Genomic DNA, 18,140 nt, shown 5'->3' on the forward strand with positions numbered 1-18,140 from the left:
TCTGCAAAAGTGGTGGACCAACCAACCACCAGGCCAACACTGCCATCCCCAGAGCCAGGCAGACGTTTAAAAAAGGAAAGGAAGGAAACAAGATGAATTTTGAGGTAAGTGAGTGAAAGAAACAAATCTGTACATGGGACAACAATCAATAAACAGTCAAAGCTGAACATTTAGTTTTCTTGAAGGTAGTATATGCGACAGAAACAGACAGACAGACAGACAGACAGACAGACAGACAGACAGACAGACAGACAGACTATAGAAACAGTGGATGGGGTGGATGGTAAATACTAGGAGAGCTGTCATTTTCTGTTGGAGGGAAGTGAAAGCAAAGAGACTGTGTTTGTGTGTGTGTGTGTGTGTGTGTGTGTGTGTGTGTGTGTGTGTGTGTGTGTGAGAGAGAGAGAGAGAGAGAGAGAGAGAGAGAGAGAGAGAGAGAGAGAGAGATAGGGAGGAGTACGAGAGTGGAAAATGGACCAAGAGAGCCTGATGTAAATGGCTCATATTCATTTCCACAAGAGTGCTTCAGAAAGAAGCAGAGAAGGAGGGAGAGAGAGGACAAATACGGAATGGAAATCACATTTGTGTTTATTGTTATTACCTCTGATTGTATTATCCAGTGATACTAGTGATTTAACATGTCAAAGCTTCTTTCTCTTTTAAAAGCCGTGATCGTATTTTGAGCCTCGCACAGCAGACACAGCTCCAGAGGAGTATTACCAACCAACCAACCAACCGACGCTGCGAAACCTTTTTGTGATTGCTGGTGATTGTGAGCACAATTTGGGATACAGAATACACTGATTCTGAGCACTGGGCGTGATTAGCTGTGATTACCTCTCAAACCTAAAAATGGATGATACGGCTCTGCATTATGACCAGCAGGAAGAGAACGCCTTGTATTGCAAACCAGCTGCTAAAAATCACACAGGCTCAGTGTCAGGCAACCAGCCGTGAACAGGAAGTCAGCAGAAGATGTTTGACAATCTGCCAAGAGGTGTTAAAATTCTGCTGCTATCTGTAAAGATCGGACATATAACCCTCACAGCAGATTCAGAATTCAGATCCCCAAGTACAAAACTAAGAGTCTAAATTAGTAAACCTGCCTCTGACACTGATGGAAATGTCATTAGTTCTTTAGCTTGTTAAGCATTAGACCAAAGAAGGCTATTTGCTACCCATGGCTGGATTAACCTGTTTACGGGCCTGGGCCAAACAGTCAGGTGGGGGGCCCTGCTGAGCCCCTTGTGTTCCACAACTCAGTTTAGTTAGAAGTTGATTAAATGTCAGTTTATTGAAAAATATGCAGAATGAAGATCAACAATCAACTGAAAGATCAACTGAAAGATTAAGTTTTAAAACCCAGGTTGTTGTGCTAAGCTAAGATAACCTGTGCTTGGCTGTAGTTTTATATTTATCATAGTGATAACTCCTCCTTGTATACACTGAAATATTGCAAAAACTCCAAATGAAAACAATGAAAGCTAGAGCTTGTTCTTTATTATTATTATTATTATTATTATTATTATTATTATTATTATTATTATTATTATTATTATTATTATTATTATTATTATACAAAGTATATTGTTTTACTATTGTTTTATTCTTCCTATTTTTTTTCTTCCAATTAGCTGGTTGTTTGTGTACTACCTCCTGCATATAAATCCTCTATGCTATCCAGGACCTATTAGAGCAGCCACTAGAAACTTCGCCTCTTCCTGGACCACTGAGCACTGAGACTCTTCCTCCTACTTGTCTTCCGGAGCCTGGGGGATTTCCATACCTCCTACATGTCAGCGCCTAATTGGGTGAGTGTGTATAAATGAACCCTCTATGACAAAAGTTTCATTATGCCAATTAAAAGTCTTCACCTCTCCACGCCCAAGCCCCACCCTGGAAGTGTTATCAACTCTGACAGCCTGCTGGAGGCGGCGTGCCTCACTGCTTGCTGGTAATTACCCTTCTGTATTCCTGTGCTTTATCACCAACAGTTGGCCGCCACAGGATATGCAGAGTGTCTGAATTTGTTTGCTCGTTTGTGCCGGTGAACATCTGTGTACTAACAGTGCTTATTTGCTTGGCCACTCATGCCCATAACAGAGGCACATATTGAGTACAGTTCCAACACATAATCCTGGTGTAATGCATACATACACAGTGTAGGCACAAAAACACCATGCACATGCATCACACTGATGCACTCAGCACTCTTTGAACAAGGACACCACTTATTAACATGCATTAAAAACACATACCACAAACACCTGCTGCCATAGAGACAGATGAATGAGACGTCCATTCTGCAGCCACCAACAATATACTTTAACCTTCAGAGGCTTAGCCCAGAAAGCCTAACAGCAAGCTTTTTCTGTCACTCTTCTTTAAATAGACATGATGATAACTTAGTGAGAAGTAGCACTTAGGTGGAAGGATAATTGAGAATAAAATTGCAGCAGCAGTGGATGCAGAGAGAGGAAGGTCGCTAACAACCTCACTACAGCATCTACCTAAAGACATTCACGGCTGCAGCCCACACCAGCACCAACACGCTGCTGTGTGTTCATGTTTGAGATGGAGCTAATGTTTAGTCTCTGTGCACAGATTGATAAGACAAAATCAGTGTTTTCTAATTCCGCAGATTAATTTGTTGACTGTGTATAATTGTTTGCCTTCCTTTGTTTGCTTTGGACAGAATTCAGAAATCCACTTTTCCAGTTGACATTTTCAGTAATGAAGTGGTTTTGATAAAATGTCCTGGACGTATCTCAACTGGTTACATTCATCTGTGGATTGATACAAGAGGACACTGCAGTCAGGTTGTATTAGGACAATGATGAGCTTTTTGTTGTTTTGGCTTTGCACTCATCACATTGAAGCAAAAATGAATCATTGACTATGAGGCCATAGCACTGACTGAAAGGACCAGTTCCACATTTTGGGAAATACATTTATTCAAACTAACTCACTGAGAGTTAAAAGCTTGACCACTCTCATACTTATGTAATAACCATGGAGCATGTACATTTCTGCTAGGTGAGCCCCTAAACCCTACACGCTGGTCCTTTAATTGTCTTTTTTTTTTCTTTTTTAAATAAATGTTGGTTTTGTCTGACATTGGCTTCACTTTTGGACCAGGAAGCTCTGTCCACTATTTGTACTGTCCAAGCTTCCATATAAAGTCAGGTGTCTGATTAGACCAGTAGTGCTTTACTGTTTGGCCCAAATAATGTGTTTATAATATATCTGAATGCCTTTATATACAGTCTGTGGTTCATTTATCTGTAAGTTTGTCTACATTCTCCTAAAATTGTAGGACTGTGTATGAAAAAGGACCACAGTGTCCATCCAGTGTGAATGAGAACATCCTCAAATAGTCTCAAAGCGGAGAGTCATTGTTTCTTTTCAAATCACAGAGCCAAAACAGCGACATACACTCCACTGTCGTTCTGTAACACTTAACGTCTGCACAGTTTCTTTTGTATTCTTTGGTGCATTTGTGCACACATTAGCTACACATATATTAATTCTGGTAGCTCAACAGTTTTCCAGTTTTATATACCTTCAGTATTATATATAATTTCACAGCACGTATGTCAGTGTCAATTCATAAATATATTTTGGGATTTCTATATAACTGACCAAAAATATTTTTCAATGCACACAAAAGAAAATGATCATTAATATATACATACTGTATATATGTATTAAAAAGTACTCACAATTTTCATCTAGAACATATTTGGATGTTATTTCATTTATATACAGGCTGTTGAACTTTCATTTACAGACTGATTGTCAAATGCTGATAATTACACTGTATGACTCTTAAAATGTTTTTAGCAGCACAATGGGAACTGATGATTAACTGGTGACATTCATGAAAAGTACATCTGGATATTTTTAGGGGGTGATGCAGGGATTTTGTAATCTGTCTGCATTATTACAATGTGTGTTTGAAGGGCATCAATACCAATAACCCAGTGCTCACTCTGCCACTTGCTGAAGTTTCTGGCTTTCGCAGCTAATTGTCTGGTCCATCCTCCTGCAATTTCCTCCCCCATGCTCTGCATTTAATTGTCAACCACTTAACAACAGAGAACTCCAGTGATTGACCCATATTATACGACCGTTTTCCTTTTTAACATACAACAACCTGGTTTGATTTTACTCTCTCTGTCTCAGGGGAGAACACTAAAAGCTTTGCTATAAACAGTATACATGCAGAGGTATTTCACAACCTACTTCTACATAGGTTGGTGTTTTTTGTGAACAATTGGATGGATTGCCATGAAATTTTTTACACCAGAGGATGAAGTGTAAAAAATTAGGGGATCCCTTTAAGGACCAGATTTAGGGGGATCTATTGGCAGAAATGGGACATTGTAAATATATACGGGATATATTTTCATTAGTGTAAAAACACCTCAAAATAAATGTTGGACAGACAAATACAGATTCAAGAACTGTGTTTTTGTTACCTTTGAATAATTTTTTTTATATCTGCCAAAGGAGTGAGTCCTCTTCGATGCAGTATGCCACATTTCTACAGTAACCCAGAATGGACAAACAAAGCACAGCTCCAACCTTTCTCATTTTTTGTAAGTTTTGAAGCCACCATATGTTTTCCTGCATGCTTGGAAAGGGAGGGTGAGGCGAGGGGTATTTAGTAAGTTGCAATCTGCAACCTCACCACCAGATGTCACTAAATCCTACACAGTGGTCTCTTATTTTTTCATTTACCACCTTAATCATCCAAGTTTCTGTTTGTCCAACATTTGGGTTTATAACCAAATACCTACAAATATAATGGCATTCCCATCAGCCTATGCCTACGCCATCAGCAAATGTGGCTAACACGCCAAGCTAAAATGGTGAACACAGTAAACATTACCTTCAGAACATCTGCATGTTAGCTGTTTGCATGCTGACATTTGCATTTAGTTCAAAGCACCTCCGTACCTTAGAATAACCTCACAGAGCTGCTGGCATGGCTGTAGACTCTTAGATTAACAAAGATGCCAAACTTGTGTGGTAAATGTTGTCTGCCCTCAGTCAACCATACAAGAACACAGGCTAAACAGTTGGATTAAAACCATTAATTTTCTGATTGAAGAAAAAGTAAACCACATTTGAGCAAGCATTCAATGCCAGTTTTCTGATGCATTTTTTATGTACCAAAAAGATGCTGAGATTGGATACCCGGACCCAACTTTTTGCTTTTGTATAATTGTCAGGCAGGCAGAAACATGTGCTTTTGGTAAGCAGACAATGTGAAGGACTTACGCAAATTGCTGGGTAAACACAACCATCCCACTGTGGGCTGATACTGAGAGCTGTCACATGTCAACACACGCAGGCTCCGTGAACATGAGAAGGATGATGTATCTGTCAACATGAACACTGCAGAAATGCTTTAATGGACTACATACATCATCGGGACAGATTGGACAACCACATCAGCCTCAATATTTCACTTTAATTTGCTTATTTACTCACTTGGACTGCACAAATGTGACCAGATGTGTTTTGATTTGAAATTGAGCTCATAATGCCATTTCAGTGTATTTTTACATGTATGTTATACATGTATGTTTGGGAGTTGAATGTTAAGCTGTCATTTACTGCACTGGAATCCTTTATGAACCTGTCATATCACAAAACAGGATGGAGGGAAAACGTGCCCTTTTAATTGATGGAAGGACTGAATATGGTGGAATAAGGTGATGCTGTTTTATTGATAACATTGAAATGAAAAGCAGGACAAAAGAAATTCTGATTATTTCACGTGTGATATTTACCAGCAGAGGACACAGTGACAATAAAAAAAAAAAACGTCACCATTTTCCTTGAGAGTTCTGTAAAATACTGGAACGAACAGGGCTTCATTATTGTAAACAACCAATTAACATACAATGAAAGATCAATAACAGGACTTAGATAGATACAGACAAAACACACTAATAAATATGCTTAAATAGAAAAGAAATACATTTCAGTAACAATATCACATCACACGTAATAACTGCTCCTCATAAAGTGTGATCTGAGGCTTTCTTCTGAGAAATGAATCATCCAAATCTGAATGTTTAGGGAGCAGTGACATACAGATAAAACGGATGTGCCGTGGGAGCGTCATTGATGAATTTAAATGACCAGAATGTAAAGAGGCAGCAGAATGAGCTCCTAATCAGATGATTCAAATCTCTCTTTAATAACTTGCTCCCACTGAATAGCCATTACTTTGTCGTCCTGTTGACTTCTGTTGTTTTTATAATGACGGGTGTATTTTTTTATGGCGCTTGAATGATGTGTTTTATATACTGCCCTCCAACCCACAAGACATGACTGCTAATGATGCTGCATCAGAATAACTTGTTCCAGCACATGATGTTTGTCTTTTCAATTCACTTCACAGGTGATGTTTAGGTCCTGATATGCTGCTTTTATCACACATTTTACATTATTCATCATATTTGTCAGGGTGTTTGAAGGCCCCAGAGAATTGAGCCCAACACACTGCACCAAATCGAAGCAGATCATCAAATGTTTGCAGTGTGTTTAGACTTTTTGCTGGACTTCTAATGTGCAATCACAAATAACTTCACAGTAATATGTTTCTGTGAAAGTCCCACATGAAACCATGTCAGCTGAGTTAGCAAACAGGCAATGCAAAACTACAGAAACATTAATTTCATATACAAATTCAGATTGAGTACTTCCACAATAAACCGCTTTGTGATGTGTTTCTCTTCAAACTACCATCTTGTCAAAAGAAAATTACACTACCTTTGCTTGCAAAGGACACGCCTACATTTATCCTTCATTTTACAATTCATGATTTGAATAGCATTTTTTTCTGGCCTGCACCAAAACGCATTTTGTTTTTGCAGATAAAGTGGGGGCAGAATATCTTCTGTGATCTTTGTATGTGAGGTTAAAGTACAAAGACGTCACTGAAAATTATTCAGTTTCTAGAATAAAGACAAAATAGACTGAGGTGGACATTGCTACAATGAAGTTCAGTACAGACTTAACTTCTCAACAAATCACAAAATGACCTTAAGTGTAGAAAAAACAATGGAGACACCTTGCAGCTCCGTTAAACAACGTTACAAAACTTGGCCTTGAAGGAATAATTAGACATTTTAGGAAATATGCTTATTTGCCTTATTTTTGATGGTTCAACGAGATGAGTAACACAACTGCTCATTAAATATAAGGATAAAACCAGGAAGCAGAGGGAAATAGCTAACCTAATTTCATTCAAGTGACTTGTTGTCATCTTTGAGTCCAGTATCCAGTTCCTATAATGCTTCCTCAGTAAAATGACAAATTGTTCTCAATACACTTTGGTTTTTGTACAAATTAAACAAACAAGATACAAGGTGTTAATAGCTTTAGAGGTGCCCAAAGGCAGATCTCTGAACTTTGGACAGCCGTCCAAGCTAAGACAGCCAGCTGCTGGTTTTAGCCTCATTTTTATCGTACAGACATGACAGTGCTGTCGATGCTATCGAAGGAAGTAAACAAATGTATTTCTGAAAATGTCAAATTATTTCTTTAAAACTTGGCATCTCATCAGTCAACATCTCTCTGAAACAATCTCAACACAACATCTCTTTATCGTAACACTATTGTACCGATTACATTGTGACGTGTTTCTTTACGATTGTTAGCATATCCAACCATTAGCAACTTCTGTGTTATCTTGATCAAACCCAGGCATGGACGCCGCCCACCCAGTCCAGCAGCCGCCCTCTGTACCAGGCATGCGTGATTGGCTGAATGAGGAGCAGGAGTCGAAACCTTCGGAGCAGGCCGCAGAAGACCGCGGCCGCCACGACCACGAGCGGCGACATCATCACAAAGCCCAGGATGATGAGGGCGGAGCAGCTGTTGTCGTCAAGGTAACGGCAGATGGCAGAAGGGGCATCAAGGACCTAAAAAGACAAATGCAGAGGGGATCAAAAGAGTAGACAGAAGGGCTTCAGGGGATGTGATGAACATTTTGGCATCAGCACTTCTTTTCTGTCAAAAAGCAAATGAGTAGGATTTGTCATTGGCTCGGTATGATGGGTGTGTACATGTGTGTGTTTGCATATGCTCAGGGTGCAGAAGTGGGACTGCGTGGTTAGTGGACTGTGACAGAGTTTCTCCCAGCCTCCCTCTGCAGTTCAGATAAGAAGTGGCACAGTAGCTGTCAGTAAGCCTCTGAGCTGTCCATCACCTGTGACAGAGGCCACAGACAGGACGACGGAAACTACAAACAAGACGTTAAGGAGGGAGGAAGGGAACAAATCAATGAATGGATAAAGAGAAAAGGAGTAAAGGGTGAGATTAGAGTGCACATGAGGCAAAGACACACATTGACATCCTTCATTCACCGGAGTTAAACACACACACACACAACTCATGACACAGACACAAAGTACAAGCGCTATACCTCCTTTTCTTTGTCAGACACACTCAAAATGATTCGGTTATGTCTGAAGCTCTTTTCCTAAACGATTTCCTATTGTACGCTTTGTCAAAAGGAACTTTGCCTCCTACAAATGTACCCTAGCAACAGCAATGTTTAACACTCTCAAATGAGCACACACACAGAGACACACCTCTGTCAAGTGCACACTGTGCTTTCACGGAGTACATTTTCCTCCTCGACGTGCTGTCAGTGCACAGCTGGTGCTGGCACCAAATCAGACAGTCTTCTCAGTGGGTCTCCTCTCTCCATGTTCAGTCTGTTGCCAGTATTCTCTGACTGACACTGTCTGTAATTGTTTGCTCTGAACTGACATTTGCTCTGGCATAATCACAATTCTAATTTTGTAGCGCGTGTGGACTTTGCATGTCCTTAATTTGTCTGCTCCGTCTCACATGGCTGCACAATCCAAAACCAAATCATTCACAACCGAGGCAGCTGTGGTCTCTGTGGCAAAAGGACCAACTGATTCAAAGGTGGGATGTAGTGTTATGACCTGTCGAGTGAGGCAAGGACAGAGCTGTAGATCTCAACAGCATGATTTGGCTTGACGCCTAGATACACCATATTTTACGGATGATCTGTGTGCCCCTCATGTGACACAAAGAACGAGCCGCACCCTCCCCCTCACCTCAGTACCAGAAAAACTCACAGGCCCCAAACTTTAGTCATGATCTGTTTTTAGCTTGTTGTTCATAATAAAAACCAATAAGTACAAACATGAAGAACAAGCCTGGACATCTTCATGGAGAAGGTGTTGGGGATATGCATACAACTTATGCTGCCACAAAGACTTTGCTTTAAGGCTGTAATTGTGTGTCCCCCTCTCAGACTCCAGGTGCCAGTCTTCATGGGAGCTAATCCTCCCACTTTCTGTATGGGCTTACCTGCCTAAACTCCCAGGTATGTTAAAGGAGACTGGGTGGGAACAAGTAGATCACTGGAAATGATTTGTAAACATACTGAAAGGTTGGCACAAAGCGTTACCTTTTGGTCTATTTAAAGGCAGCAAAAACACGCTGTGCAAATCTCCCTGTTCTGACTTTCCCCCCGTCAGTCTAGACATGATCATCATCCAAACCCAAAGGATTGTTACATCACTTGAGATGTGCACTGCACAAGCTCAGCCGGTGCTCAGAAGAGAAGCCAAGTGAGTGTTTCAGTGCCAAACAAGCCATCTGATTTCTAGAAGCTGTGTGTAATTGAAAGTCAAATTGTTACCGTATTTATCACCGCAGGTTGTTCATAATTTTTGTTATGTTCATGCTGGTTAAAAAAATAGCCTGCAAATCAACTTCAATAACAGATTATTTTGAGAAGTGTTCTGTTAGAAACTTGATCTCTCGCAGCGCTTATGTCCTCTGCTCTGACTATAATTTCAAGCTATCTTTATTACAAACAGGTGATGTGACTTGAAATGTAATTGAAATGTAAATGTAAGTGTTGTCGCTTGGGTTTTTTTTACGCTGCTATCAGCAGCTGAATAAAATATGTGCTGTAAATACCTTGTTGTGGTCAAGAGAAAGTGGACATTGTGGACATTTGGAGTACTGCTTATAATATACTGTGTAGCCTGTCTCAAGCAGAAGTTGCAATTATTTTATTTTTTCCTTGATTATTCTGAACAGTTTACACTAATTACATAGGGAACTCTAAACTTTCAACTGTCCCTGGCACCCCATTATAGCCCTTGAAGCATGAGCATTTTAAATCAAACTGTCCTTATTGTAACAAACAGCGAGCAGTGCCTCTGCACCTGAGCTGACTCCACTAAGACCACTAGGAATGCAAGGGCCAGGTAGATAAAGTAAAGAAAAGATGCTGGAGGTATGAGAGAGGAAATCTGCCGGAGAACTTTGTTTTAAAGAAGCCGTTCTCTGTAGGAAACATCACCTGTGGTCCTTACAGAGAGCACCCAGACTGTAAGCACTTCCTCCTGAGTGTTTATGAACCAAGCTAGCCAGTCAGGGAGAGTAATGCTCAACGTTGTCTCAGTGCGCCTTCAAAATGGGAAAAAAATGCTGAATACATATGCTGTTCTGGATGATGGCTCTGAACTAACAGTTATACTACCACTTGTGGTTTATTACCTTGGCCTTGTAGCGAAGGAAGAGGTTGCATCCCTGAGTACAATTAGACAAGAAACAGAGCAGCTGAAAAGAGCTACTGTATCATTTGAAGTGTCGACAATGACAAAGAAAGAGTTGAAACACGACATGACATCCGTCATGACTTCACACTAGCAGAACTGAACCTGGCAGATCACTCACGTACAGTTGAAAACCTGAAAACACCTGAGGGACCTCCCACTGTGGTCCTTTAACAAAGTCAAGACAATGCTACTCATTGGGTCAGATAACACTCACCTGATGATACCTACATTCCTATTGGTGGCCTTGTAGCTGTGTGCACAGCACTGATAGAGACCATACAGGGACAAGCCAGTTTTCTCCTGCATTCATTAGGGAGAGCTACTTTCTTCATTTAGCATTCCTCTTTCCCTCAGAAGAGCTGCATCAGCGTGTTGAGGGGCATGTGGGTGACCTGCTCTGGTGAGGACAAAGCAGCCATTGAACAACTGGAGCAAAAGTCTGTCTGTCCCAAAGTTGACATGTCCCATTACACCACTCTACTCTTGCATTATCAGAATGGACCCATTCTACATGTACCTCCCACTGCTGTAATGGCACTCCTCAGAGCTGCAGACCTCTAACCGCCCTGAACAATCTGCAGTGTACAATGAGGAGATGCACAAGTTGGAGAAGGCTGGATATGCAATGGAGGTTAGCACAGATGAGGTGAGCAACTCAAAGGAATTGTAGTTTATCCTCTAATGCATTTTATATCATAATGGTAAATCCAAAGTCATCTTCAACTCCTCATTTAACTGCAAACAAGCTTCCCCTAAGAACAACCTGCTTCTGTGGTCTGCCCCTGTGGTGATGACTGCTTGGCGTGCTGCTGAGGTTCAGGGAATATGCTGTGGCGAGACATTTGTGGTTTGTTCCATCAGGTCCATCTCCTTCCTTTCTCCCTATCATGCTTCCTGATGGTGTGTACTGCCCTTCGGACCTAGCCGTAGCTCATGCTTTGCAACAGATGCACTGCAGCACCATGTAAGACACCCCACTTAATGAAGAGGTAGTAAACTCTGTGCTGCAAGCATTTTAGGTCTCTGTCTCCAGTGTCTGCACTCTTAGGATCAGGCCAGACATGCCATTAACAAGGTGAGACCACCCCTCAGCAGTAACGTGCCTGAGATTATCTCCTTCATATCAATAGAAGCCAAATCTGCACATCAGCTGGCCGCCAATAAAACAGACCTACAAGAGTCCACATTCTGTGGAGGTACTGGTTCGAACACTTTGGAAGAAGGAGAGAGGATGGGATGAGCCAGTTGGAGATATGCCCCCCATGACCCTATGAAGGAACAGTTTTCTGAGGAGAGCATCAACTTCACATTGAATCCACACTTTGGTTCGCTGCAAGTTATCCTGAAAGACCAGTTGGTCCCAGAAGAGGTTCATATGACACTGCTAGTAGAAGTTGAGAGTATTCTCAAGTCATAGCCACTCAGCTAAGCTACATCTGATGCAGCTGACCCCGACCCTATTATAGCCAATCTTCTGCTCAAGGGGCAGTGGGATGCATCCTTGCCACAAGTAGTGCATGACACTAGGTAACCTTCAATTTTGCAATAATAGTCGAGTTCCTTTGTCTGATCGTGGGCTGAGGTGATGAACTCTGTGGAGCATGATGTTTTTGATGGAGTTGGGTGGTGATTTCAAGTGATTTTGTTGATGACTCTGGATTGTGGCGTGATGTTTCGGGGATGGAATGACTTTGTAGGTCCAGAATAATTTTTTTCAACAGTTTATTGTCTTCAGTGACAGTATGCATTTTTTTTTTTTGAGTGATTTAAGAGAGGCTTATAATTCCTGGTTTGATTTTTGCAATTACAATGTATTATGGGCAAATTCCAGGCTACTGCCAATGTCTTTTCTTTTCCTGAGCAGTGATGCCAGGCAGTAGACGAACCTCAACCTCTGTGGTCAGTGGATCATCAGTTTCTGTTGAAGAGCCTCTCTACCTCCTGTTGGATGGCTTTGCTCAATCTGGGTCCATGTTGATTTGCAGATTTGATCCGATATGTAGTTTTTATTTTTCAAGGCTAGTTTTTTTTAAGACATCTCTTATTGTTTTCAGGAACATGGCTGTATTTAATATTCAACAAGTTTGCAAGGCAAGTTTTTTTTGGTGATCTACTTGATAATATAGATATTTAAAAAAAATAATTATTATTTTGTGGATTTTTTTGAAAGCTGAGATAGACTAGAAAGACGAGGAAAGAGAGGGTCTCAGCCTGGAATAGACGTTGCAGTTAAATGGTATGTGTCTTAGAACACTATCTGGACAATCACAAGACTTTCAAAGGACACATCCAGCCTGGTGATTAGTTGTTTGTATGGCTGCCATGGTAAACCAAATGTAAACTTGTGAAGATTATTGATCAATAAACTGTAGGGATGGTGTAAAAAAAAAAAAAAAAAAAAGGGTGCTGGAAATCTCATCTTCTTCAACTGCTTATCTGGGGTCGGGTCGCGGGGGCAACAGCTTCAGCAGGGGACCCCAAACTTCCCTTTCCCGGGCCACATTAACCAGCACTGACTGGGGGATCTCGAGGCGTTCCCAGGCCAGTGTGGAGATATAATCTCTCCACCTAGTCCTGGGTCTTCCCTGTGGTCTCCTCCCAGCTGGACGTGCCTGGAACACCTCCCTGGGGAGGCGCCCAGAGGGCATTACCAGATGCCCAAACCACCTCAACTAGCTCCTTTCAACGCAAAGGAGCAGCGGCTCTGCTCTGAGTCCCTCACAGATGACTGAGCTCCTCACCCTATCTCTAAGGGAGACGCCAGCCACCCTCCTGAGGAAACCCACTTCGGCCGCTTGTACCCGCAATCTAGTTCTTTCGGTCATGATCCAGCCCTCATGACCATAGGTGAGAGTCGGAACGAAGATTGACCAGTAGATCGAGAGCTTTGCCTTCTGGCTCAGCTCTCTTTCTGTCACAACAGTGCAGTAGAGCGAACGCAATACCGCCCCCGCTGCTGGGTGCTGGAGAGTATTGTTATATTTTGCAAGACAACATTGTACAGCTGCAGGGAAACAAGTATCATTTGTTTTTTAGTGTAAAACTCATTAAGTCTTGTTCCGACCCCCTACGGTGGCGCAATCATTCACAGGCTGCATTCTATATGTCTGCTTCCAACAAATCAGGGTATTATAGGCATTTATACACAGATGGTTGTTCCAGTGTGTTCAGTTTGCATACAAAATATATTGTGTTTTAATTTACACGATAACAGGTTGGAATCAGATTTGCTGCAAAGTATGTGAAAATCATATTAGATAAATAAACAAAAATGACAAAACTATTGGAAAATTATTTGTGGCAGAAAATTGCAAAATATCACATCTCATCTTATTGCAACTCAGACATCTCAAACCTTTATCCTATCATTTCAGATTGTGCAAATACTATACTCTGGGGCCCATTGTGATTCAGTAAACAGTATGCTGTGTCTGATATTATAGTCTGTGCCACTGAATCCATGTCCACCTCAGCCCAGCACCCTCATGTGCAGCTTTACAACTGAATTTCTGAGCTCAAACTACACCAGCTGTCAACTAGAATAGCTTTTCCTCTCAGCTTGTCCTCGCTACAAAGGGAATAAACAACAGGTTAACCCGAGAGCACAGTGTGACTGACAACTCACCCTGGAATGGCAGAGGAAACCGACGTACAGCAGCAGCATTGCAGGCAGCAACACCACAGAGAAGACCACAGCCAGGAGCAGGGCGCTGGCTAAGATGACACACAGGTTCCAGAGGATGAGCGCTGCCCCACAGGCCACGCAGCCACACCTGCCCCTGCGGCTGCCCCATGCACTGCCCCCACTGTGGGCCACGGGAGGGGGCAGCATCTTCACTCCCTCCCCGATCCAGAACTCCTCCTCTTTCTCCTCCTCTCCACCGCCATCGTCCAGGTCCACGTCCATACCACACATCCTGAGACAGGCAGGGAGGGCAGACTCTTTTTAAAGCAGAATTGTTCTGATTCAGACTGTTGATGTTTTTATTTTAATGAATGCAAAAGAGATGCAACAATTGTATAAGGATGCTGTGCTATAGAGGACTCACTGGAAATGGAAAATAAAGTTATTTATCATGTTTACATGTTAGATTAGTCCATTTGTTGGCTTGTCCTCATTTTCATGTTGCGTCACACACAATAAACACCTTAAGTGTACACTATATTCCCTGTCCAGGCTGGACGCTGATGATTCAGTTACATCACATTTTTGCACGCATGCTCAACTGTAAAACCTTAAATAAGAGCAGTGAGGTACAGGAGGAGCCCTGACCCTTCACTGTCTGCTTTTATTCGACCCAGGCAGCCAATAAGTCGTTAGACTGTGTAAATGAGGCACATATAGCCTGCTTTGACTTGACGCACACGCTCCTTGGTCGATCTCATCGATCAGGGTTTTGTCACTAAAGCCCGGATTGTATGTTAGTACGATCCGTTCCTCTCTCGTCCAGAAGAACCTCGTCCAGAAGAAGAAAATCGTATATTTTTTGTTTGTATTTTAGTTTAGAAGTGGTTACTCTGCTTTTTCGGTCTGGAAACTGTTAAACTAGTGTCTCAAACATGAATGCATGCGAGAGTAAGCATCATTTAATGAAGCGTCTTTAAACAATATATGAAAATTTAGTTGCTTACCTCCAAGTGCAAATCTCGTTAATTCCTCGGGCGCGTATGTTGAATTCTTCTCCCGGTGATCAACCAGGAGCTCCTAATTTCACTAGAAGATAAACCAATATTTTTCTTTTTATACAGCAGCAGAGCACAGCACCTGTGAGTTGAACCCTGTGCTGCTGGAGTGATGCTGCTGTGAGGAGCCTCGTGCGTCTGAGGGCGCGAGCCACACCGGGCCGCGCGTATTAACGTTAAATGCGCGCCCACGCGGTCGCACAATAAGTTCTTCACCGATTCCAAAACAGCAAGGATGCTGTGGAAGACATTAAAAAAATAGACTGATCATTTGCTAATCATTTTTTCAAGACAATACATCTAATGTCTGACCTCATCAGCTTCATTGATTTTTGTAAATATCTGCTTATTCTGAATTTGATGCAGCAACACATTTCAAACAAGTTGGGACAGGATCAGCTAAAGACTGGGAAAGATGTGGAATGCTCCAAAAACACCTGTTTAGAACATTCCACAGGTAAACAGGTTGATTGGTAACAGGTGAGAGTATCATGATTGGGTATGAAAGGGGCATCCTGGAAAGAATCAGTCATTCACAAGCAAGAATGGAGCGAGGTCCACCACTTTGTGAACACATGATTGTATGAAGGACATTACTACATGGGCTCGGGTGTCTTTCCTCCATGTCACTTATCTTCATTTTCTGGTACATAACCCTTCATAACGACTTCATTCTTTTCTGCTGATCACTTCATGTACAAATGGTTAATGCACCACTTATAAGATATGCTGTGCATTACTGGGAACAAGTTTTGGGTTGTGAGGTTGTAGAAAACTTCCTAAAATCAATTTATCAATCAATTTACCAACTTACTAAAAAGTAAGACTTCACAACTTTTGGGTGGATAGATTTTTGTTGTAAAAAAATGAATGAGATAAATGAGTGACTGCTTAATGAGAACCAATTAGAACTTCTTAATGGATTGTCAACTTTTAAAATGTATTGTTAACAAGCAGATGCAATAAGCGCCTTAAAAATGAATTTTGTCACAACCTGGTTACCAAAAAGTTGCTCTTATTGATATGTAAAGAATTAGTAATCTTGAATTAGTTTGTCTGTTTAAATAATTGCTAAAATAACAATGCTTTAAAAAATCTCAGGAAAATGAGATTATGATGCACTTAAACTGATAGAAGAATGCACATCTGTAACTCTCCCACAGATGAAAATTGCATCAAAATCATCCAACACTGTTTGAGAAAACATGTAAAGAAAGAAAGAAGCGTTTTGTGCAAAGTAAAAGAAATGAGTCTGTCAGTGTGACAACAAAACACAGTAAAAGCTTAAAGGGAGAGAGACTAAATCAGAGCTTGATAAACTGGTTGATGTTTGAGTAAGCTGTGATATGTTAAGAAATGTCCCTCTGAATTTCTGCCTCTGCAGTCTGCCTCTCACCAGTCTGTGAGCATTGTCAGCCATGTGGCTGTGAGATAAGGGGGGTGATTGATTTGCTTTGCAGCACAGACAGACAGTCAACCTTTCGCGGTTCAAATTTAATTACGCAGAACAAGAGAAAAGAGATGGGAGGATATCGGACAGAGCTGATGAGAAATGAAAGAAAAGATACTGCCTGGACGCAGAGATAGAGATGAGGGACTGACTGATGGCGGAGAGATGCTGCAGAGGCTGGAGCAGAAGACGCTGTTGCTTGGTCTGTGTGTTGTTTGGTTTTGATGAGTTGAGAAGGAAGCTACACATAACCTTTCAAGACTCTACCTGTAACATCTGCTGACATCTGCTGGACTGTCTGAGAACATTTTGAACTTAATGTAACACAGACACACATTTATTTATTGGCAGTCACTTCAAACTATGTTCTTCAGTAATGTTCTCCAGCCTTTCTTTTCTAAATGGGCTCTGATGTTCAGGCCGTGAACTGAACGACGTCTCTACCCTGTCAAGCTTTGTGCAGCAGCTCTGATTCTGTCGCTCTCCGCCTCAAGCCACGTACAAGGTCACTCACCATCCATTTAGCATCCAGCATCCTGCAGGTTGCCATGGCATTACAGGTCAATGAGCAGCACATGAGCACCATGGTCTACAATGAGAGCGCCTTTACTATCTGTGATATGGAGTCGTTATGTGATGAATGCTATCCATTTATTTATTATCTATGAGCATTGTTACGGTAATGAGTCACAAGTCAGTATTACATAATCAATTTATTGTCAAGATAACATAAATATAGGGAAAGTAGGGATTCCTTGAAAGAAAATGTTTGTTTTAAGACATTAGATATTCATTGATTATTCACTCATTATCAGAAACATTATGTTGTTTATCATTGTATGCTTGTCCGTAGACACATTTTCCTGCTTGCTTGTTCAGCTGACCTGTTAGATGTATTAGATACCCGCTTGTTATTGGCTTTAGCTGGGCTTTAAAAGCTGGTTCTCCGATCTTGAATAACATGGACATGGATAACAGGTGAAAATAGCAGGGTAAAACTTTCCCCATGGCTTTCCATCACAGCATCTCATTAAACTCACTGGCACAGTGAGAACAGATTCAGGCCAATGAAGCATCGAACAGCAGGGTCTCTACCCATCATGCAGCTCTTCTGTGCTCCATTACATGGCACCAACATCTATCAAATATTTGTCCATGACTGGCGTTTTGTTGATCAAAGAAAACAATGCCATGTGCCATGGCCCAAACCCACGCAGCAAAAGGAAAGGAGGCTGTGGATATTTCTTTGGTTCGGCACAAACACACTCGCTCCAGCTCCATTTCTTGTGATACTCACTGTGACAGACAAGGAGAGAGCTAATGAGCACTTGAATAAACAAATGAATTCTGTACAGAAAAAGACAAAGGGGCAG

The 18,140-nt window shown here is 41.5% G+C and overlaps 1 protein-coding gene across 2 annotated transcripts; it reads right to left on the minus strand.

Moving 5' to 3' along the window:
* Positions 1–5,400: 5,400 nt before the first annotated feature.
* On the minus strand, positions 5,401–15,465 carry LOC139329003 (transmembrane protein 88-like). 2 transcript variants are annotated; one of them, XM_070959113.1, is made up of 3 exons: positions 15,267–15,465; positions 14,260–14,551; positions 5,401–7,943 (listed from the first exon to the last, which is right to left on the minus strand). In XM_070959113.1, the coding sequence occupies exons 2-3, from the start codon at positions 14,548–14,550 to the stop codon at positions 7,716–7,718; spliced, it is 519 nt and encodes a 172-aa protein (XP_070815214.1). In that variant the 5' UTR covers position 14,551; positions 15,267–15,465; the 3' UTR covers positions 5,401–7,715. The 2 variants fall into 2 exon arrangements, with proteins under 2 accessions (XP_070815214.1, XP_070815213.1); XM_070959112.1 differs by having other exon boundaries at positions 5,407–7,943; positions 14,260–14,576; positions 15,267–15,437.
* Positions 15,466–18,140: the final 2,675 nt, after the last annotated feature.

The sequence above is a fragment of the Chaetodon trifascialis genome, chromosome 3, assembly GCF_039877785.1.
Source record: "Chaetodon trifascialis isolate fChaTrf1 chromosome 3, fChaTrf1.hap1, whole genome shotgun sequence".
NCBI lineage: Eukaryota > Metazoa > Chordata > Actinopteri > Chaetodontiformes > Chaetodontidae > Chaetodon > Chaetodon trifascialis.

What these genes read in the sequence shown, in the direction of transcription:
- LOC139329003 (XM_070959113.1), bottom strand. Translation starts at nt 14,550, where the DNA reads ATGTGTGGTATGGACGTGGACCTGGACGATGGCGGTGGAGAGGAGGAG. An exon ending in GTTTCCTCTGCCATTCCAGG is followed by an intron (nt 7,944 to 14,259) that starts GTGAGTTGTCAG and finishes TTGTCTTTTTAG; the next exon opens with GTCCTTGATGCCCCTTCTGC.